General features: G+C 39.2%; 1 protein-coding gene across 3 annotated transcripts in view; it reads right to left on the reverse strand.

The window, feature by feature from the left end:
• The window catches only part of SLC35F3 (solute carrier family 35 member F3), a 119,519-nt gene that overhangs the window by 15,833 nt on the left and 80,025 nt on the right, over positions 1-23,661 (reverse strand). For 2 of the 3 annotated variants that reach the window (XM_026669327.2, XM_087967828.1), the window contains exon 3: positions 3,638-3,962. In XM_026669327.2, the coding sequence (XP_026525112.1) occupies positions 3,638-3,962 (325 nt within the window). Of the gene's footprint in view, positions 1-3,637; positions 3,963-12,781; positions 13,019-23,661 lie in introns of those variants that run through there. The other variant, XM_026669329.2, reaches the window with a different exon arrangement.

Consider the following 23,661-nt stretch of genomic DNA (forward strand, 5'->3'; position numbering starts at 1 on the left):
TGAATCATGTGCTAAAACATAGATCACTTTTCCAGAATGACTAAGGATTTCAATTATATACAAGTAATCCTCATGTACAGATTGTCCTCGTTTAGTGATTGTTCGCATTTAAAACAGAAATGAAAAAAAAAACTTGACAACTAATAGCACTTAAACTTATATACTGCTTTATAGTGCTTTACAGCCCTCTCTAAGCCGTTTATCCTCACATGTATGACCTTCACAGGTCTATAAAGCAAAGGAAAGCTGAGTTTCAGTTTCACTTAATGACCACTTCACTTAATGTCCAACTTGCTGATCCCAATTGTGGCCCCCTAAACAAGGACTACTTGTATAACAAAATCAGATTCCTACAGAAAAACCAAAGAAAAGAAAAGAAAAAGGAGAAAGAATGAGCAATTGCTTTCTCAAGAAATTATTTCAGTGAGGATCTTCTCACTGGATTTCTGGATCACTGGATCTCACAGGATCTCATACTAGCACATGCCTAAGTCCTTAAAATAACAAACAAAATTTGTACTGCAAGTACCTTCACTGATCCCAGCTTGCTATCCAGATTCACTAGATATGGTCTGGTCTTCAACGGTTTAATCTTTGTTATGGCTTGATTTGAAGCCAGTCTCCTTATAAGGGAACCCAAAGCCCAAAAGATAAAGAGTGGAAAAAGTTGTCCACTCTTGTAAAGGCCCACCTCTCCTGCTTCATTTTTTGACATTTCTCTGCCCTTTGCTGGGATGGCCGCACCCTTCTTTGTAAATTAGCTATTTCTTTCTAAATATTTCGGTGTGTAAGTCTGAAAGAGAACTTCACCACATTCATTACAGCAGTACGTTTTCCTTACAGAAGGTGAGAATGCAATTTACAACATTAGTGCCTTTAAATAAAAAGGCCAATTGGCTGGTATTTGTTGCTTTCTTTTTCCATTTTATGATATTAATTATTGAGTCAGTCTGGGGAAAACAGAACCACAAATCCCATTTTAGAACACATCAGCAGCATAATACCCCCCCCAAAAAATTAACAAAACATCCAATAAGTTTAATTGCATATTATGCTGCCTTTTTGAAAGTATCATCTTAAGTGAACACAAATAAATAAAACAAAGCTTATGGGCCTGTCAGATGACCATGCTTACAAATAAGGATTATATCTTAGTATGCTACTGAAATGGAGGCGTTATTTGAATCAACAAATATACTTATTCAGCACTTATTTGTCCTATGTGCTTAAAAGCTATCTAAGCAGCAAACTATAGAATATATATTACAGACGGACAAATTCCTGCTCAAGGCATCATGATACTAACAGATTTTAAGACAAGAATGAATCCATGATATTCTGGTATTCTTCTGAGAAATCCTTTAGCACAAACCCATGTAAGGCTGCTGTTTTTTTTTTTAAAAAATGGTAGTTTGATTCACATTTTCACATGCAAAGGAATGAAAGTATACATGATTATTCTGTTTATTTCAAAATGGCTGAACTGAATTTTTTTCTTTTTATTTATTTATTTCTATCCAATCATTATTATTATTTTTACAAATAACTCAAAGCAATATATTTTCCTCCTCTTAGTGTCCCCACAACAAACCTGTGAGGTAAGTTGGGCTGAGAGAGAGAGAGAGAGAGAGGTTTTCATGACTAAAGTGGGACTAGAATTCACGGTCTCTTGCTTTCTAACCACTAGCCACCAAACTGACTCTCTTATCACCCCATTAACAAGGCCAATCATCAGTGATGATATTTATGTTTGTCTATTGCAGTTTCAAAATAATAAATGGCAGTAGTAAAATTTCCAAAAATATTTAAGTGTATACCTTAAGCAGATAAAATACTGAAAGCTAGCTGTATTCTGGTGGACCTAGGATTTGCAAGCAAGGGAATGCCTTTCCAGATATTGACAAAATATACTAACATTTTTAATCATTGCCCATGTTGGATAAAGCAGATGGAGGTTGAAGATCAATAAGAGTTGAAGGGCCATAAATTGCTTAGTGCTCAGGCAAAAGTTGAATTGTTTTATATCTACATTTTTTATTTGAATGCTGCAATGTATTTTTCCTTGGAGCCATGTAGAAACCCATCCTTTCAGACACATTAATTCAAATTCACATATCTTTTTAATTTTTTACTTCCTTTCCTTGGGAGCTGTCTCTTCTGTAGTGGCTTAAATCATTAGACAAAAAGCAATTGAATAAGCACAAAAACAGAGATTATGGCTTTGAAACCTTCAAAATATCCATATTTTGAGAGCACTTTCTACTTTGCCTGCATAAGCCTGATTAGGTTTAGAAGAAACTTTTGCCATCCATTTAAGTTGTTGATGGCTTCTGGTTAACCATGAGCCACAGTTTGAGAACTCCTGCATTAACACCTAAAACTAAAAAGCTTGTAATGAAGCAAGAAAAGATTACAGCAGAGCCACTGGTTCTTAGCTTTTATCTCCTGATTTCTAAAATTTATCCATTTTAATAAGATTCCAGTACAAATCCTATAAGAATCAGTTTCACAATTCTTCCAGTGAAACATTGTTGTCCAAAGCAATATTTCTCAATGCACGTGATGAGAATAAAATATATAAGCAACTCTGAAGGGGGGATTGCCCCTGAATATAAGTGTCCAATGTTTAGGTACAGCCCAGAAACAAACAACTCATCTACTGCTTCTTTCTGATCAACCCAAGTTGCTATGAACTTTTTATTGTAGTCATGTTTTACGTGTCTTTATGATAAGACTTACCATAAAGAGTTTGTATTAATTTGAAAATTGAATCTTGTCATATTGTGGAAGGGATTTTTCCCCGTCGTTATGTGCAGATTGTATGCCATATAATGGTTAATTCCACCATCACTGCCTTTCTTTTCAAGTTCTGCATTTGACCTTACTCACTTTAATTCAATATCACTTTAATTCAAAACATCTGCCAATGGAGGTGAACAGACTTCCAAGCCCCTTGTAAATTATCTAGACAAGTCCCCCATTTATAGATAGAAACTTGTGGCTGCACTAATAAAAACACATTCTTGTTGCCACATTTTCATTTTATAGAGCCAACTATATAGATGTATTAGAAAGGATATATCACCTATCTAAACATGTCTAGTTTAAACACAAAGGTGTGTAAAAAAGGGGAAAGTCAAAACAGGTCTTCAAGAGGAAAATTGTAACAGGGCACCTAACATTGTTAATTAAATAACATATTTTTACTAAAATTAAATGACTATCTTTAAATGGCATTAGGTAAAATAAATTCATGTGACTCTTCTGATGTCTATGACAATTAGAAGGAAGATATTTTATCTTATATCTTATCTTTTGCCATAATGAAAAAGACAGTTAAATTATTTATTATTATTCTAATTAGCTCAATTACAAATGAACAACAGCAACAAAAAGCATCAGAGAGTGTATAGATGCTCACTTAGAGAGATTTCACTTATTTTTAATAGGAATGTGTAATACAAATTCTCCCTTCCTCTACAATGTCCTTATCTTCCTTCTATTCCCTTCCAATATTTGGGCCAATAATTTACAGTCCTTTCTTTTTTCTTTTTTACCAAAAGCTTAATGAAACATCTAAGAAGGGAATAACATGAAGGGAATGACAACACAGCAAAATATGACAACCCCTTCTTACCCGTATCTTTGTTGGGGAGATTGTTTTTCAGCTGACTTACAAACATGTCCAATGTAATACAAAGGAAAGAATAAAAAGTTCCAGTTTGTTGCAAACCATGTCAAAGTGAAGGGTGCATCAAATTTCTTAAAGGTCAGTTTTGCTAGCTGGGTTGAACCTGACCAGGAAGAGCAGACTCCAAGAACTACCACTATTCCCCAGAAGATTTTCTTAAGATGGATCATGGAGCATGTTTGGCAACATGGGCTCCCTCTTCCACCAGCTTCCATTCCAGCTTGTGTCTGAGCTTCTGCTGGTGTTGTGCAATCATGGGAGCGCTCATCCCCTGAGAAAAAGCAAAAGAAAGAGGGCAAATGTTAGGCTCAATGATGTATATTCTGCACCCTTTTATTTTCAAAGCAGCAAGCCTGAAATGGCATCATATGCGGATCTCAGTTTTAAATTCACAATGAAAGGAAAATAATTGAGAATCCTTATGCAATAGAATAATAACAAGGGACTTTACTGAACTTTATTAATTCAGATTTTGTTTTCATATGTACAACTAAGTATTTACGGGTTCAAGCCCAATACCAATGCTTCTTAAAAATCTATTATATTCCTAGTCACAAAAATGAGCAAGTTGCATACAAACAGTTTTTGAACATTTTACTCTGTGTCTACCTTTATGCCAAGTGTTAAATCAAGCAATAAAGGTGTTTACAGTGCAGAAGTCATGTGACACACAATGCCATATGTATCCCTTTACTATGAACATGATCTTGAGCACAAGGTGTTGAAAGTTTTTCTGCTCTCGCATTGGAAGGAATAACGGACAATGGCAGCGAAGGCACACTATGCCATTTGGGAAAGCAATAGATGACTTCAGAATGTGCCTTTTCATTTGCACTTATTTGCACCTAATTATACACTACAAAACATAGCATAAACATACACTCATATTACAATTATGGTATGGTATTTGCATTATTTTACAGGGGTGTCAAACTTGCGTCATCATAGTATTATCACGTGATGTATCGTGACTTTTTTCCCTTTGCTAAACTGGGTGTGGGAATGGCCACCACGACGCATCCAATTTGCAGGCCGTGAGTTTGACACCCCTGTTTTAAGAGTCGTTGAGGCCACTTGGAGATTTATCTGTGTCCTCCGGGTAACCTGAATAGTGCACTGGAGTCTTTTTGGAACTGCTGAAATGGCTGTTATAGAGTGGAGATAGATGATGTTATATCCCTCTCTGTTGAGAGAAGGGTGTTCAATTTTGACATAGATGGCCTCTTTGACCCCTCTTTCAAGCCAGCAGTCCCCTCTGTCCAAAATGTGGGTTTTGTTTTCTTTAAAAGAGTGGCCTTTGTCTTTTAAATGCAGATGGACTGCTGAATCTTGTCCTGATGTTCTCCTATGTTGTGCCATGCATTTATGAAATGGTTGTTTTATTTCCCCAATGTACAGATCTGCTAGGGAGATATGTGTAGATCTGTACATTGGAGAAACAAAACAACCATTTCGTAAAGATGAGAATGTAAGCCTTGTTTACTTACATTGACTTGGAATGTTGTGCCTAGTATCTATCGGGCAGTGTATGTGTTAGGGATATACACCCTAGCAAAATGTGCAACGGCAGTCAGGCAGGCAGGCAGATATGTGAGATAAACATTGTTGTAGCTTACACTCAGTAAAACAGATACACAGTGCTAGTTAAATAGTTTTTATTCCAGTAAGAGTTATAGCATAGTCAAACAGTCCATATATCATACACTAGTTCAGTCCGTCCGGGGATTATTCATTAGCTTGGAATGTCGAAAAAGAGGTCAGTGTCGAAAAAGAGGTCAGTAAACTCACAAATAATCAGTCCAGTAATATATCTCTTTTTGCAGTAGAGATATGAAGAAAATCAAACCTCTTTTCTTCGTTCAGCAATAGCAGGGAAAACACGCAGTTATCACCATCAATCCATCATTGTCAGCAATCCAGTAAAAGCCAGCAAACAGTGAGCTCTCTTGCTCCCTCTTATGGTGATTTTACAACCGCACCCAAAATACATGTTTTACAGTTAAAGTGATACACACAATCATAGTCTATATATATTATTTTACCCAAACTAAGTTAGGTAACCATGTTATTCCTAACAGTATGGCCTAAGCAACAGATTTCATGATGTTTTACTAGCAATTATGAACCTTGATGTCTCTTGGTCATTACCTTGCTCCATTTCCTTGAACCTGTGCTATGCTGGGCTCTGGACTGAACACTGTAGCTCCTGTTTTGTGCTTGCCCATCAGGTAAGACCTTGTCCTCCATTTTCCCCAAAATGGCTGTGCATCTGCATTGCTGGCTCTTTGCCTGCTTATTTAATTGGCTGAGATACTTCTTCTCAGTTAACAGTTTATGATGTTTTTGCTCAGCCTTGAACAGGACATTTTTAACATTAGGTAATCAAATGCTCCAAACAATTATAAACTGATGCAATATGACATGTAGTACTGATAATATCACAAACAGTGGCTTGAATACCCCCAATAAAATGCTGTGGGGGAGAGTAATTTATAATGAACTGATTTATGGCTCAAAGAGACTAAGATTGAAAACAATTACAAAAAATGAGTTTGCGCAAAATGCATTAGACATCATACACAAAAGTTATTAGATACAATTATGAGAAATAAGCAGGTGCAGTCCTAGAAAATAAAGCACAAACTCCACACAGTGCATCCTAGCTTATTGATCCATCTTACTCTTGGATTCAGTGTTTATTGAATTTCACTGATTTCTAATTTTTAATCAGAAGCTTAGGAGCAGTTCATCCTAATTCCTTTATCTACATCAATAGCACTAGCACGCATACACTCCATAGTGCTTTACAGCACTTTTGGGAGTGGTGGGTTACAATGTTTTGTATATTACCCTCAATCTGGATCCTCATTTTAATGACCTCAGAAGGATGGACGGCTGAGTCAACCTTGAGCTGGTCAGGATCAAACTCCAGACTGTGGGCAGAGTTTGCCTACAATACTGCATTGTAACCACTGCATCACCAGGGCTTCTTGGTCTTACTTCTGAGCTCCCTCTATCAGCTTTATTCTTTAGACAAACTAACTTAGCTCTATTTATCACGAATCAAGGCAGACCTGGAGAATCGCCTTGGGCTTTTCAGTGTTGGGCTTATCTCAGCTGATTCCTGAAACTCTCTGGGAATTCAAACCAGGACTTTTCTCCCTTCCATTCTTCCTTTTCAGCAATCTTTGATCTACCCCAATATTTTTCAAAAAAATGGTAAGCCTGGGAAAACTTTGATTCTATTCAGAAAAAGCTTCTTATTTCCGCTTTCCTTTCTTGAGGCTAGGATTCCAAAATGACTTAAGTTTTGTTCTCACTTGCCAAAACGGATGTGCTGAGAATCATTCTACAGCGTATGTGTTATCAGGCTTAGTTTACTTAGAAAGCAAAGATGGTGCTCCCTATGTGGCTTTCTGGGAGTGTGAGGGCAGCTAGTTTCAGTTGCTGATGTGCAGAGGATGGTGGAATGAATAAGCTTGGGGAAAGAGTGGAAGATTCACCTGTAACTTAGAAATAGGTAGCAATAATAAGCTTGCCTGGTGACTCAACATCTTCCATTCATTCTGTGCTTTTATTTAAATCTCTATTTTTAAAATTATTTCTTATAATATTAGTATCCTTAAAATGCTGTAACAAATAATTTTTCCTTCTGTTCAATATGTCTGATTCTTGCAGACTGCCTGAACAAGTGCCTGCATTTCTTGGCAAGATTTTTTTTTAGAAGTGGTTGCCACTGCCTCCTCCTTACGGCCGAGTCAAAGTCACTGCAAGTCACAACAGCAAGTAACAGTTTAACAGGGTTGGAAGAGACCTTGGAGGTCTTCTAGTCCAACCCCCTGTTCAAGCAGGAAACCCTATACCATTTCAGACAAAATGGTTGTCCAATCTGCTTTTAAAAACCTGCAGTGTTGGAGCACTTACAACTTCTGGGGGCAAGTAGTTCCACTGATTAATTGTTCTAACTGTCAGGAAGTTTCCCCTTATCCCAAGTTGCTTCTCTCCTTGATTAGTGTCCATCCATTGCTTCTTGTCTTGTTTGCAGGTGCTTTGGAAAATAAATTGACTCCTTCTTCTTTGTGACAACCCCTTAGATATTGCTACCATGTCACCCTTAGTCCTTCTTTTCATTAAACTGGACATAGACAATTCCTGCAACCATTCTTCATATGTTTTGGGTCTAACACAGGACTAGAAGTCACAGTCACAGGTTTCTAGCCTGATGCCTTAACCACGACAGCAAATTGGCTCTCAGCAAAGTATGTATCTTAAGAAAAATATCCCAACAAAGATATTGCCCTATTATAAATCACAGAGCTTTTCTGAAGGCAAACTCACTAGCATTTTATATGCAAGCCAGATAAAAACTTCATACAAACAAATTTTGTTGTTAAGTAGATAATAAAGCGGTGGTACTTATTTAAATTACCCATTAATTTACAAGTGAAGAATGCTTTTCAAAGACCTAAAGAATAGATAGCCCAAAGAAGCTTGATAATCAGCAGAATCTACTTCCTTAAAAGAATCTGGATTAGAAGAAATTATATATGACACTGAGAATATTTACTTTCTACAACACGTATTAATTCTTTGTATACTAAATTATACGTCATTTTCATTTTACTATCATTGTATCAAACGATTAATACAAGATATTGAAGAACAGGAGTTTTGAATCACGCACCTAAAAATGTTCATGTTCCTTTTGTATTTTTAAAAAACCTTTGAGTTCTGTGCCTTAAAGTAGGGATATGAATGTATCTGAAATTAATTTGCAATCCTTTCTGTAGAGGGAAGTTATAAAGCCCATCATTCATGTCCTTATTTCTTTCAGGCTGGGTTACTGCAGTATGTTAGGGCTGTCTTTGATGTCTATCTGGAAATTTCAGATGGTGCAGAATATGATAGCCTGCATACTGACAAAGGTAAGGGCTGTTTCAGCAGCTTTGCTTCTGTATATGGCTGGTATTGGACAGGATGTCCCATAAACTCAATCAAAGGGTTGACTTATAAAGCCCTACATGGCTTGTGTCCATGTTTTCTATGGGGCCATATTCTCCAAATCCAGTCAGCCCATCCTGTGAGATTAACCTGGAAATGATATTTTGGGCTCCCTTTATTCGGGAATTTAGAGAGGTAAGGTTGGAAGGCCCATCACCCATATGATATATTCTACGTGAGGTCCAGGGAGTTCCTTATACTTCTGGAGATTAAAGTGATGAATACTGTTATTTTATTCTGCCTTCATGGCTTGACTTGCTTTTTTCCTGTTAAATTTTAACATTTTTAAGCTAATAATAATTAATACCTGTTTTATTTTTAGGATGGTTATCATCTTTAGGTGAACTACCTGGAGTCTAAAGAGTCAAGCGCAATTTCAGAGTTGTCACAGTTGGCAATTTAAAAATTTGAAACATAAATGTATAAATATTATCTTTAAAATAAATAAATTATAATGTAAACAAAATAAAGAAAAACGTAATGCAAATCCTATTAGAGGATAATTGCCGAAATAGAAGATAGATTCATTTTTAATGGTCAAGAGACCTGGCAATGGATATTAATAACAAGGCAGAAAAGAGCTAAAACAAGGATAGATAATTTTGGGGGTTTCCAGATGTTGGATTTGAAATCTGTGCATGTCTTATGAATTATACGAATTATAGTCCAATTTGGTGGTGGAGGAATGCAGTTATACCACACCTGATCTGCATTTTAGAGAATGTCTTAAGTCAGTGTCTCTTTACAGCTTCATTCCTAATTATATACTTTTAATTTGGAGTAAACATCATCTGCGTTTTAGAGAATTGTATTACATGTCTTAAGTCAGCATCTCTTTATAGCTTCATTCCTAATTACATACTTTTAATTTGGAGTAAACTTAATTGAATACAAAGGCTTATTTTATAATTCTTTTTCAGATTTTTTAATTTCCTTCTGAGTTAGCGTAGAGTGTGAGGGTTCCATGAATTATCCATTCCAATCAACGACATAGAGCTGACATAGAGATCCTTTTAACGTCAAGTACTATATTTTTGCTGAAGAAGTTTGTCAATGCTATTAGTTTGTTTTATTTTATAACATATAGTCACTTTTAAGCGAGGTGGCATATAAGTTTAATAAATAATAATAACAATATAGTTTTTATAAAAACAAAAAACAGAAAATACTGAGAAAAACACAATGTGTTTTCTAGAACATATTCCTTATATGCAGTGCAGCAGCGTCCTGGGTAACTGTATCATAGACTAGATGTTCCATTACAGACAAAAGAATTTTAAAAGTGTTTCCAAAAGATAGTGCAAAATGTGTTTTGAAGAATCCACAACAGAGTAGATTGGAAACATTATTTATCCTGCATCTGAAGTGAATATTTCATCGTTAGCTAGTTTCAGTCTGGCAACAGCAAACAGGATAAAAGAAAAAGAGTATATATGCGCATTCTAAAAAGCTGTATTTTGTGAGCTTAATCTTTGCAGGAGCCACAAAAACCACATCACATATTAATGTAAAATGTAGAATCCTTTGCATCAAGATTAAAGTCTAGTGACTGCACGCGTATCATTTTCCCAGCAATAATATGTAAGAGTCTCGTCAGTCTTTGGGAATGTCAAAATTTCCCAATCTAAGCTACAGATCTGAGATTTCCTGTGATCTTCCATCCAAATATTAACAAAGTCTGACCTTGCCAGCTTTTCCCCAAATAGTCAGGTTATCTAGTAGAGATAGAAATTAGATTTGCAGACTAATGTTTACATATGTGAGATGCTGTTATACAGTCTAACTCCCAGTGATCATGGAAAACCCCATCTCTAAAAGCAGCAGTTGCATACCAGAATGCAGGAAATTCATATCTTTTATGAAGAAGATTAAATAAGAAAAGGTGTCTTAAGGTTGGGATGAATACTGTAATGCAAATAAATGGAAAACATTTTACAGTCTCCTTGTCTCTAGTCTAAATAAAAATGACTTCCTGAAATCAAAGGAAACAGCAACCAGTTGAAGTTGTTAACATTTTTTGTCACTTCCTATAAAACCCATTCCACAATTTATGCTTGGCCTGGGCCAACTAGTAAATAAGAAAGCAAGTAACAAAAATGCCTTGCAGTGATTCCATACATATTAAAATATGTCTTCTCATATGTGGTTCTTCCACATTCCCCCCCCCAATAAAACGCTTATATGTCCTGAAATTAAATGCATATACGTTCTGAAGTAACACAAGACACGAACAACAAAATGGTGGCTATGATATATTTGATATTATATATTTGCTTGATGAACCTAAATCATGATCACCCCCTTCCCCTAAAACAAGCGGAATCATTCAGAATGGAGTAATTCTGTATAGTTTCATGTTGTAGCAATGATGGTTCAGAGCTATGGATTCTTTCCCCAGCCTAGTACCCTCCAAATTACTCATGCTGCCTGACATTTGAGAGTTGTACTGTAAATCTAGAAGGCTTCAGCACAACATATCTCTAAGTGCATCAGTCCAGGGTGGAGCATCACTTTTCTTCATTTAATCCAAAGTTTCTCCCCTTCTTAGTTAGAACAATTAATCAGTGGAACAACTTGCCTCCAGAAGTTGTAAATGCTCCAACACTGGACGTTTTAAAGAAGAGATTGGACAACCATTTGTCTGAAATGGTATAGGGTAGGGTTTCCAGCTTGAGCAGGGGGGTGGACTAGAAGACCTCCAAGGTCCTTTCCAACTCTTCTGTTTTCCTCATTTCTAGATGTCCACTATTATTAAATCCCAAATACATTTATTTTTCTTCCCATCATGCCTTCTCTGTTCAATAATTAGTCCCCCCCCCCCCTTGCCTCTCTCATAGCCATCCTATCTCCCGGGCAAATTGTTTCTACCAACGAGCAAAACCACCCCACAACTTGCAAACTTCTTATTCCTTGGAATCCAGCATCACAACGCCACAAGCCCTCCTCGTCCCCATCCAACTCCCTCTCGTCGGCCTTTTCCTACCGGCTCTTCTTTCTAAGCTCCCCATGTCCGCCGGGCCGCTCTCCCGACTGCCGGGTGCCTTTGGGGCACCCGTTCAATTCAGTTGTTCCTCAAGTCCCGCAAGAACATTTCCTCAACGGCTGCTGGAGCCCGGCTTGGTTTACAGCGAGGCTTCTGTCGGGCAACGGCGGCGGCTCCCCCGAAGCGCGTCGAGTCTGGGCTGCCAATGGGGACGGCCTGCCTCGGGTCCCAGTCCCCAGAGCAATGACCTTAGCGGTCTTCCCAGAGCATGTCGGTCCACACCTCTCCTTTAAAACGGCAGCGAGAGTTGGCGGGCCCAAAAGTGTTTCCAGAAGTCTCCCTTCCCTCCCGAGAGCGAGAACGGGAGACCCGGCGCACCGGGGCTGAGGATGAGGGAGGGAAGAGGCATCTCCCTGAGGAGGAATGCAGACTTCTTCCCCGAGAGGCGCTTCCAAGTGGATACCCGCCAAATTACCTCATCCACCTACCCCCACAGCCCAATGCAGAGCCTTTACCCATCTTCCAGCCAGCTGCCCTCCTCCTCCTCCTCGTCCTCCTCCTCCTCCAATGCGCCAGCCTCTCCGGCTTGTTTATACCAGGGAAGCCCCTGCGCTTGAAGAGAGAACTTACGGCGGGCCGGAGAGCAAGGGGCGCCTGGCCGGCTCGACTCCCTCGGGGAGGGCGAGCCAGACGACCCCAGAAAAGGTGACTTTCACCTCCCCGGGACAGCGGAGCCGCATTGGCGAAAGCTTCCCCTTAAAGGGAAACTAGTCAAGCATGCCCTAATTGCCGCCCCCCGACCCCTCCTTCACAAGAGGGGAAGGGGGGGAACTGCAGCAGGCAACCCAGAAGCCCATCCGTCTTCTCCGACTCCCCCCGGGGCAGCCTCTCTCTCTTATACCGTCCCGGGGAACCAGGGCAGGTGCGGGTCTTCCCCCCTCCCCCCCGAAAGCGCTCCGATCTTGCTTTCGCCCCCGCGGCGGGCCGCTCCCTCGCCACTTGCCGACGGCAGCGCCTTTGCCATGCAAAGACAGATGTTTCTGTTCGGGGGGGGGGAGGAGAAACACCCAACCCTGCCCGGCATCCTGTTGGCTGGGCGCGTTTACCTTCCACTTTGGTGAGAGTAAGAACCGGGCTGTTGCAGGCGCTAAGAGGGGCTACTCTGGCCGAGTGTTTCTTCATGATGAGCCCTTCTGCCAGTAAGAGCCCTTCCGTCGATCGCCTACATCCTGAAGCCGGTGGCGGCTGAGCGCTGGGCTCCCCCTTCGCGTAAAGAGACACCAGTCCGCCTTGGCGGCTGCCAGCCTGCCTCACTCGCGCGCCTGCCGCTGCCCCTGCAGCTCTTCGCCGCCTCCGAGCTCGCACGCTCTCTCCCTCTGCTGCAAACAAAACGTCACGGAGCCAATCCACGCCCCTTCGCCGGCTGCTGGCATCCTGGGGTCTTCCGTGGGAGCGAAGGAAGCCCCCAAAAAAAACCCCAAACCCCCAAAAACCCGCACACTTCGACGGAGACGCCCCGCGAGGGCTTGGAACCCACTTCCCCGCCGGGCCACAAAAAGGGCGAGCTTCCCAAAAACCAGCGGGGGGCGGGGGGTGGGGGGGCGAGCGAAGCTGAGATTTCGCCTCATCCGTCAACTCATGGGAGCTTTACATTTCACAGAGCTCTCTGCAGTATATGAGTCATATTCGCTAAAGGTTATCCCGAAGGCACAAAACTGTACCGTTGCCATTTGGCAAACTGCATTTTGAAGGCAGTTTCATTTAAAAAAAAAAAGGGGGGGGTGGGGGGCTACACCTTTCGGTGTTTGGTCTCTATGTGTTGTTCTACTTCTGAAAAATCCTATAGCCACAGTACTGGAAAGAGCCAAGTGCTGACTCATAGTCAATTCATAATCCACTCTTGTTCCCAGACTTTTGGTTTTCCTTTGCAATATTGTTATCCAGGCAGGTAATCCCCCATTTTTGTGCCTCTGGTTCATTTTCCCAAGTGAAGAACTTTGCATTTGTCCCTCTTAAATTTAAGTGTGGTGTTTTCATACAGTTTGTCTAGAGTAGGGAAATGTTTCTGGATTTCAAAGCTGCCTTCCCAGGGTATTTGCTCTCTCACCTGATTTTGTATCTGCTGAAAACCCTGTCTCAAATTCGGTTGAAAACTCAAATCATTAATAAAATGCTGATGCATGTAAGACCCAGGATTCAACCATTCAGAATTTGCAGAATTCCTTCATCCAATCTATTTTTCTATTCTACCTGTGCTTCTTCTTAAGTCTCAGCCAATCCAACCCACATTTAACTACTGGCTAATAAGAAAGTCATGGGGAATTGTCAAACGCTTTGCTGAAATTGAAACATATTAGATCCAAAAATGAGACATGTTTGCCAATCAAGAGTTACTCTGGTGAGAGGGAAGAGTCATCTTTATATCCTCCTGTCTTAGTCACTGACATGTCCTAGTAATTGCTTTTATGTGACCTCATAAAGTTTCATTCACCCTAAGTCCGCAAACAAGGTAACTCACCCATAGCTATTCCAGGCTTAAAGCAATGTTTTTGCTCTCTTCCCAACCTAGTAGCTCTTGCCTCTACCCAATCTGACATGCTTCACTGACAGCATGGTTAACGATGCAGTCAGGGGCTTGGATCTGCTGGGCTCCAATTGGCCACTTGAGGCTGCTGTAGGGTTGCTTCCCACTCATTCAATCATTGTGCATACCTCCCATAGCTATTTTGCTTTGGGGTGCAGGAGGAACTGTGCTTCTGCAGGAGCGGCAATACTCCCTTGAGGTAGCCTTGAGAAAGCTTTGAGAGAGCTCTGATTCTGCTTAAATCTGGAGAGAGAGAGAGAGAGATAAAGAGAGGTTCTACTAGTTACATCTTGCTAATATTTCAGATTTTCCATTGGTTTCCAACAAACCATTTGGAGTTACTTACTTTTTATTATGATGTGAGAGGGCACACTTTTGCCTATTCTTAGACAACTTTAGTTGCTGCTGATCACAGCCACTTGCTGCCAACATTGCCAATCCTTAGCTTAGCTTAGCATGAAATTCATTATCAGTCACTCCCTCCTACTTCACCCTATGCTCTTCTTTCATGCTTATATAATACAACAGATAGGGATATAAAGAAGAGAACATTTCTGGTGCTCCCCAGAATCCATGCTATAATATATTAGCTAGTTGGGCTATTTATAAACACCAAACTAGTTCTTTTTTGAAAGGATATTAAATTCATGTCAAAAAACAACCCTCTAGCTGACAGGGTGATATCTATTACAGGGTGAAATATGATGGAGTTTTATTGATGCACTGAAGGAGGACTATATGGCTTCACTCCATGTTTGCTGCCTCCTCTGGGCTATTTCTGAATATGGGAACACTGAACCAGTTTTCAAAATTAACCCACCAGACGGATCACAGGCATGGGGCACCTCTGCATCTGCAACTTGCTATTTAGACCATGTGACAAGTGGCCAAACCCATCGTTTAAAACAGGGGTCTCCAACCTTAGCAACTTTAAGCCTGGAGGACTTCAACTCCCAGAATTCCCCAGCCAACTTTGCTAAGGTTGGAGAACCCTGATTTAAAATATCTGTTAGGGATAACATTGTTTACCCTAACTGGTTTGGGTAAAAATAATAAATAAGGTATCATGGTTTGTTAGTTAAAGTGTGTGTAACTTTAACAGCAAGAATGTAATTAAGGGTGTGGTTGTAAAAGCACTATATAAGAAGCGAGGCAATTTCAGCTCTCTCTCTCTGGCTTACTGATCCCTAATTACTTGATGGATTGATGACTGTGTTATTGCTGGAGCAGGGGAGAGAACAAGGAGTGTTGATACTTCTCAACGGAGAGAAGATAAAGATTGGACAGATTTATTGTAAGTGAACTGACATTGGCTATTCAACACGGACTTTGCAAATAGAGTATCCCGACAAGAATTGACTGAAATTGATATATGACTAATGGACCGTTTATATGACTATGCTATAATTCTTAAATGGAATAAACAATATTTTTTGATAGCACAAGCGTATCTGTATTTTTACTGCGTGTTAACTAGAAAACTTATCTCACACATTTACCTGTCTTCCTATCTGACTTCGCTGCACGTTCTGTTTAGTTTGTTTTCCTTAACACCCGTTGGGGAATCCAGGCTTAACACTGGTTATGGGCCCAGAGAGACTGCAAAGTCAGTTTAACTAGGATAAAAACAGGTTTATGTAAAAAGTGAGATTTAGTGTTGTTACACGTTACAGTAAACAGACAGCTGTGTTTTATCAATTATATTTTTATATCCATATAGTGAAACATGGCACAAGTCAGTCTACAAAGTTTGTCCCTTATATCCAAGCTGGATGGAACAAACTATGTTTCATGGTCTATGAAATGTAGTCTACTTCTACGAAGAGAAGGTCTGTGGAACATAATTGAAAACCCACCAAACGTAGAAGAATGGGATTCTGAAGATGAGGAAGATAGTCAAAAGATAGAAGAATTTAAACAGAAAAATGAACAAGCACTTTGCATCATAGGACTAACATTAACTGATCAACAACTTGTTCATATACGTGGAGAGCAAACAGCAGTTGGGTGTTGGCAAAAACTGAGGAGGATTTATGTCAGAGATAACATTGGTGCTCACATAAATCTAACACGGAAGCTTTTCCGCACGTATCTACAAAAAATGGTGATATGCTGAGTCATTTGAATACTATGAAAAGCATTTTTCAAGAACTTCATGAGAAGGAGTTAATTTTCTCTGAGCTACACCAAGTCTACATAATTCTATCTTCTTTAGACGAAAGTTTTGATGACTACGTAACTTCCCTTGAAATATTGCCTAAAGAAAGACTAACTTTAACTGATATCACTGGCAGATTGATTGAAGAGGCCAGAAGAAGGCTTGAACGAGATCAGTTAAGGAGGGAGCAACCTCAAAAGGAAAATAATGAATCTCCTACTGCATTCGCAATTAAAAGTGTTTTAATTGTGGAGGGAGAGGACATTTGACAAGATTTTGTAAGAAACCAAAGCGCCAGAATGCAAGCCAGAATGCTGTAAGCCAACAAAGAAGAAATAAGAATTATGAGTTAGCAATGTATAGTAATGGAGTTGTAAAAAATAATTTATGGGTGGTTGACAGTGGTGCGTCCCACTGTATTACAAATGATAACAAAAATTTGTAAAAATGTCCATGAGTTCACAGCATATCTCATTGGCAAACGGATGGAATATGAAGGCAAAAGGTGAAGGTATTGCTCATTGTTCTTGTATAAAGGAGAACATAAAAATGTTATATGTACCTCAACTTAAATTTAATTTGCTTTCAGTTAGAATGTTGGTTAAATTAGGATACATAGTTACCTTTAGGGGAGATACTTGTTTAATTGAAAAGAAGGTAAGAAAATTACTGCATCTTTAAGAGGTGAATTATATGTGTTAAATGATAATGGTTTAAAGGTGGCTAACACAGTTTATGATAATAAGAAACCTCATGATGAATGTATTCACTTGTTACACAGACGGCTAGGTCATTTAAATTTTAAAATGATTAAGAGAACTGTTCAACTATCTAAAGGAATAAGTTTGAAACCTTGTAATAAGTATTTGCAATGTTCTGCTTGTAATCAAAACAAAAGCAAAGTTATACCGGCAAATAGAATTGATGGATTTACTACCAAAGAGCCTTTAAGAGGTAGTATTTGCCGATATAATAGGTCCTAAAAAGCCAAGTGTAGGTGGTGCTAGATACATATTAAGCATAATGGACCACTATTCTAGGTATGGTTTCTGTTTTCTAATGAAGAGAAAAACTGAAACGTATACAAATTTCTTTAATTGGTTAAAATTTGCAGAGAGGAAAACTAAAAGAAATTAGTAACTCTTATAACAGATAATGGTACAGAATTTACAAATAATAAATTCCAGAGTAGACTTAGAATGGCAGGTATTCAACATAAAAAGTCTGCACCATATAGGCCTCAACATAATGCATTTATAGAGAGAAGAGGCCAAACACTGCAATCAATGGAAAGGACAATGTTATCTGATTCTGGATTACCTGACAATTTGTGGGGAGAAGCTATAATGTGTGGGAATCACATATTAAACAATGTTGTTAATTCAACAACAGGTGAATTACCATTCACTCTGTGGCATGGTAGAAAACCTGATTTGAGTTATATTCACACATTTGGTGCACCAGCATGGGTGCATATCCCTACACAACTCAGGCACAAAGGACAACATAGAGCTAAAAGATTAATTTTTGTTGGATATCAAGCAAACCATAGATCTTATAGATTCTGGGAACCAGGTACATCTAGAGTATACTGCAGTGCTAGTGCACAATTCCTAGAACATATAGGATGGAATAGATTAGAACAAGATTCAGATAATGATGTTATTATAGAACCCTATAAGAGGCAGAAAGAAAAGACTAGTTATAAGAAAAGTCCAATTAAAGAAGAAGTCCATGAAGAGCAAATAGAATCAGATCAAGAGGAAATAATTGATCAAGAAGAGATAGATAGTCAAGAACAGGAAATAAAGGAAAGTCCACCTGTAAGTCCTGTTATACCTAGACGCACACAACGCGTATAACTAAACCACATGAAAGATATCAGGCAAGTATTGTTTGCCAAGTAAATAAAGTTCCTACTAGCATAGATGAACTTAAGATGTATCCTGCTAAGGATCAGGAGAATTGGAAAAGGCAATGGAAAAAGAGTTAAATTCATTAAAGGAAATGAAGGTTTATGAAGAAACCAAATTACCTCCAGGAGAAAAATCCATTGGGTGCAAATGGATATTTAAAGTAAAGACTGGAAATAATGGGAAAGTAACTTATAAAGCTAGATTAGTAGCACAAGGATTTAACCAAAATGTATTTGATTATGATGAGGTATTTGCACCAAATCTTAAGGCTACAACTTTAAGAGCAGCTTTAGTATGGGCAGCTAAGAAGAATTATATAGTTAACCATTTAGACGTAGAAACTGCATATCTGCATGCACCTTTGCAGCATACAATATATTTGAAAAACCAATTAGTATAAATGATAATAAAGTAAATAGCATTGATTGTTGGAAACTCAAGAAGAGTTTATATGGATTGAAACAATCTGGCTATGAATGGAACCAATATATTGTGAAAGAATTAAACAATATAGGGTTTAAATCTGGTTTAGCAGATCCATGTATGTTTAAAAGAGAAAATAATGAAAGCGGTGTCATTATTGTTATTATTTACAGATGATATTGCTTTGATTACTAAGACCAATAATGAAGCTACTGAGATTATTTCATTATTAGCCAAAAGGATAAAATTAAAGCATTTAGGTGAAATCAAAAAATATCTAGGATTGACAATTAACAAAACCACAAAAGGATTTAAGATATCTCAAGAGGATAAAATTTGCCAATTAATTAAATTATATAAAATGGAACTTTGTAAGCCTGCAAAGACTCCAATGAGTCAGGAAATTTGCAAAATTGATGCTCAAAGTCCCAAATTTGATAAGACCATATATCAATCTTTGATTGGTAGCTTATCATATATAAGCAATTGGTCAAGGCCAGATATAGCTTATAGTGTTAATCAGCTGGCATGATATAATAATGATCCACATCAATGTCATTGGCAAGCATTAAAGAGAATTTTAAGATATCTTAAAGGAACAATGCACCATGCATTGTATCTAGAGCCAAAAGGTGATTTGATTCTTAGTGCCTATGCAGATGCAAGTTTTGCAACTGACATAAATACTAGAAAATCAACATCTGGGATGGTTATATTACCGTATTTGCCGGCGTATAAGACGACTTTTTGCCCTGAAAAACATGCCTCCAAGTGGGGGTCGTCTTATACTGGCGAGTATATAACAAAGGTCGTCTTATACGCCGGCAAATACGTTGTTGTCACTCGGTGCAAGAGCGGGGCGGAGCTCCGCAACCTGCGAAGCCCCTTCAAGCCCAGCCGGAGTCTCTCTTCCTCCTCCTCCCCACCCACCCACCCACCCACTCCGCTCGTGCGGCGGACAGGCAGGCTCCAGGCTTTGCCCCCATCCCTCACCTCCTTCCATCCCCTCCACCCCCCAGTGGCAGAAACCGCCGCACGTGGGGACGAGTGGAGGGGTGGGAGCAGCTGACGCAGCTCAAAGCTGAGAAAGCGCCATCCTTGCTTTTGTGCTTCGGGAAGAGTTCGTGTTTTTGTTTTTTGTTTTTCTCCCAGGAATGGGATGCTGCTCGTGCGATTTTCTTTGGGAATTTTCTCTTCCCGGTTTCAGCCTTTGCTCGAATCCTCTCCCCCGATTCACTTCTGGAAAGGATGCTTGTGTAACTCTCTTCCTAAGCGTTGCTGGGGTGGAGGGGAGGCAGTGTGCAGCGTGAGCGAGAGGCTCTTTCCTTTCTCCCTGAGCGCAAAACCGTCTGCCTTCTTCTCTCTTGGACGGACCGAGCAAGGCTAATAAGATAATAATAAGATAATAAGATAAGATCCTAAGCGCGTTGTGGAAACAGATCTGGATCTCATTGGAGAAAGGTAGCAAATGAATGAACTGGACTTTTGGCAAGTCTCGGGGTAGGAATTCGACGCTTTCTGGAAAGTTAGTGAGCAGGAAAATAGACATCCTTTCCGCTTTCTCCCAGCGTGGGTATTTCATTATCCCTCCCTGTAAGAAGTAACAACCACAAAGCCAAGGGAAAAAGCGATGCGCAGGAAAAAGCCACAGTAGGAAGCAAAGATTTCTCCCCCCACCCTCTCTCTGAAATAATTAATGTCGCAATCAGTGTGGTGCACCCTTGGAGACAAATTGGTTGGGGAGGTGGAAAGATATTAAGAAACAACTCGACTGTTTTTCGTCCAGTTTTATTTTTATTTATTTATTTTCCCTGAAAAAAGCAGATCGCTCAACGGTGTCACAAAGAAAGGGAGAGGAATTGACTGCCAGCCTGAGAAAGGCGAAGCTGCCTCTCTAAAGCATTTTGGTGGCTTTGTAAGTTTGGGGGAAAGGGCGGGGTGTCAATCAAGAATTATATCCAGAATACCCCAAGTGTTACAACTTACCGTATTTGCGGCGTATGACTTTTTGCCCTGAAAAACATGCCTCCAAGTGGGGGTCGTCTTATACGGCGAGTATATAACAAACTCTATATTTTGAGTGGAAATGTTGGGGGCTCGTCTTATACGCCCAGTCGTCTTATACGCCGGCAAATACGGTATTTGGTAAGACTTTAATAGGGTGGAGGTCAATCAGACAACAGCATATTAGCTTGTCAACGATGGAAGCAGAATTTTCATGTCTGTCATTACTATGCACTGACTTAATTCTGTACAAACAATTATTATTAGACATGGGTATAACTGTTAAAGATTCTATTATTGTGTACGAACCAGGCAGCTATACAATTAGCTACTAATATTGCTGTAAAGACTAGATCAAAGCATACTGATTTAAGATACTTAAATGTTAGAGAATCTGTGAAAAATGGTCTAATTAAATTTGAGTACTGCATGACGGAAGAAAATATTGCAGACCAGTTTACAAAAGTTCAGGGTGTTGTAAAATTTAAAGAGAGTTGTGACAATTATGATTTAAAGGTGTAAATGGTTATATTATTGTAATATTATTATTATTATCCAAAAGGGAGAATGTTAGGGATAACATTGTTTACCCTAACTGGTTTGGGTAAAAATAATAAATAAGGTATCATGGTTTGTTACTTAAAGTGTGTGTAACTTTAACAGCAAGAATGTAATTAAGGGTGTGGTTGTAAAAGCACTATATAAGAAGCGAGGCAATTTCAGCTCGCTCTCTCTGGCTTACTGATCCCTAATTACTTGATGGATTGATGACTGCGTTATTGCTGGAACGGGGAGAGAACAAGGAGTGTTGATACTTCTCAACGGAGAGAAGATAAAGATTGGACAGATTTATTGTAAGTGAACTGACATTGGCTATTCAACACGGACTTTGCAAATAGAGTATCCCCGACAAGAATTGACTGAAATTGATATATGACTAATGGACCGTTTATATGACTATGCTATAATTCTTAAATGGAATAAACAATATTCTTGATAGCACAAGCGTATCTGTATTTTTACTGCGTGTTAACTAGAAAACTTATCTCACACATTTACCTGTCTTCCTATCTGACTTCGCTGCACGTTCTGTTTAGTTTGTTTTCCTTAATACCTGTTGGGGAATCCAGGCTTAACAATATCATCTATCAGCTTTGCTGGCTGAGGAATTCTGGGAGTTGAAGTCCTCCAGGCTTAAAGTTGCTAAGTTTGGAGACCCCTGATTTAAAATATCATTTATGTTTTTCAAACTACCCCACTACACCTTAAAGAGAGCAATTGGTGATTGGCTTTCTTGGCAGGAGGCAGGACTAAAAATGAAGCTACCAGTAGGAGAATGCACTCTCCTTGTCTTGCATTAAAACTGAATACTCAGTTATGGATGCAGAATAGGAACTGGCAATTGGAGCAGCAAATTTGGCATGCTTTTCTGTGGCTGAAGAACTAGTGGGCTGTACGTATATGCTGCTTACTGACTATGCTCTGTGAATTTTTGCTTCTTATTCTATTTTTTTCTTATCAGAAAAAAAACACCTTTTTGCTTTTCCTGGAATTGTTTTTACCAATTTTTAGAATTCTCATTACCAATATTAGCTCATTCTGAACTTTATCTTTCCTAAAACCAACCCTGCAGCTCCATGCTATCTGTAAATTCTCTTCTTTGGTGGTGACCTGTTCCTCTTCTCACCTCCTATAGCTTCTTTTGTTTCTAGATCTCTATCATGCTTCTTAAGTTGTCAATGTTGGCTTATGCTACAAGCTACACTCCTACAGTGTGGAATATCTTATACATCTCTTGCTTCTGATCATCATTATTATTCAATGGGCTTTTCATTTGTTGGAATGACATCCTTATGAAAGTTTGTTTACTTCCTCTGCCAGATCCTATTGTGGCACCTCTTTTAGTGCATCTGATAAATCTTCATCTTCTCTGTTACTTCCTGCATCCTTTGATTTTTTTTTCTTCAAGTCTCATTATAAACTGTATTTGCTGCAAATATATACCCTATTATGGGCTATTTTCCAAGTAGAAATACTAATATGCCACACACACACACACTGAGGATCGCAACTGAAGAGTCCCACCCAGGTATCTTCAGTTATGTTTCTTAAGACACTATTAATACTACAGAAAGTTGCTTGACCTTACATAAACAAGCCCTTAAAACTTGGCTACTGCCCAAAGGTTGGCTAGAGTTAAGGGGGAGAGGGGCAGACCACTTATGGGATCATTAGCCTGTTAGAGTTTGTGTTATTTTTACACACGTTTGTGTGTGTTGCTTGATATTACTTTGTTTTAAATTGTTTTGCATTCAGAGTTGTGATAAAATTGGGTAACCCAAGATCAATCAAGCAACTAATCAATCAATATTCTTGTTCCCTCTACAGGGTATCAGATTAGCTACAGTAAGGAAATACTCTACTAGTAGCCAACACTCTTGTTGAGTTAGGGTTCCTTCACACAGCCTGATTATCCCAGTATGAAGACACCTGCCATCCCAGGGTGAGGACATGGATGCCTAGTGTTGTCTTCAATCTACCCGCAAGCCTCTGTGAAGGCAGGTTCTGCCTATCTTTCCATGCTACACTTCAAAATGCTCTTCCATTCCTGTTGGCATAAGCCCTGCCGAGCCATTTGTCATCTTTCCCATTTCTCTACAGGAAAAACAGAAAGAGAAGGGGAAGTTGATAATTTGCATTGCAAATCTCCATAAAATAGGAAGGCTGATAGTAGAAGATCTGCAGATGTTTTGCTGACATTAATTTGTCCCAAAGAGGAGTTTTCCCATCCCACTTCTTTCTTCCCACTGGCTCTTTGTGTGGACAGAACCTCATCTTAATTAATGCCCAAGGGAAAACAGGGGTCTGCATTATGCCTAGCACTTCTTTAAGATATCATGT

Source organism: Notechis scutatus, chromosome 1, assembly GCF_049901735.1.
Source record: "Notechis scutatus isolate UNSWTSFEM ecotype Mainland chromosome 1, rNotScu1.2, whole genome shotgun sequence".
Lineage (NCBI taxonomy): Eukaryota > Metazoa > Chordata > Lepidosauria > Squamata > Elapidae > Notechis > Notechis scutatus.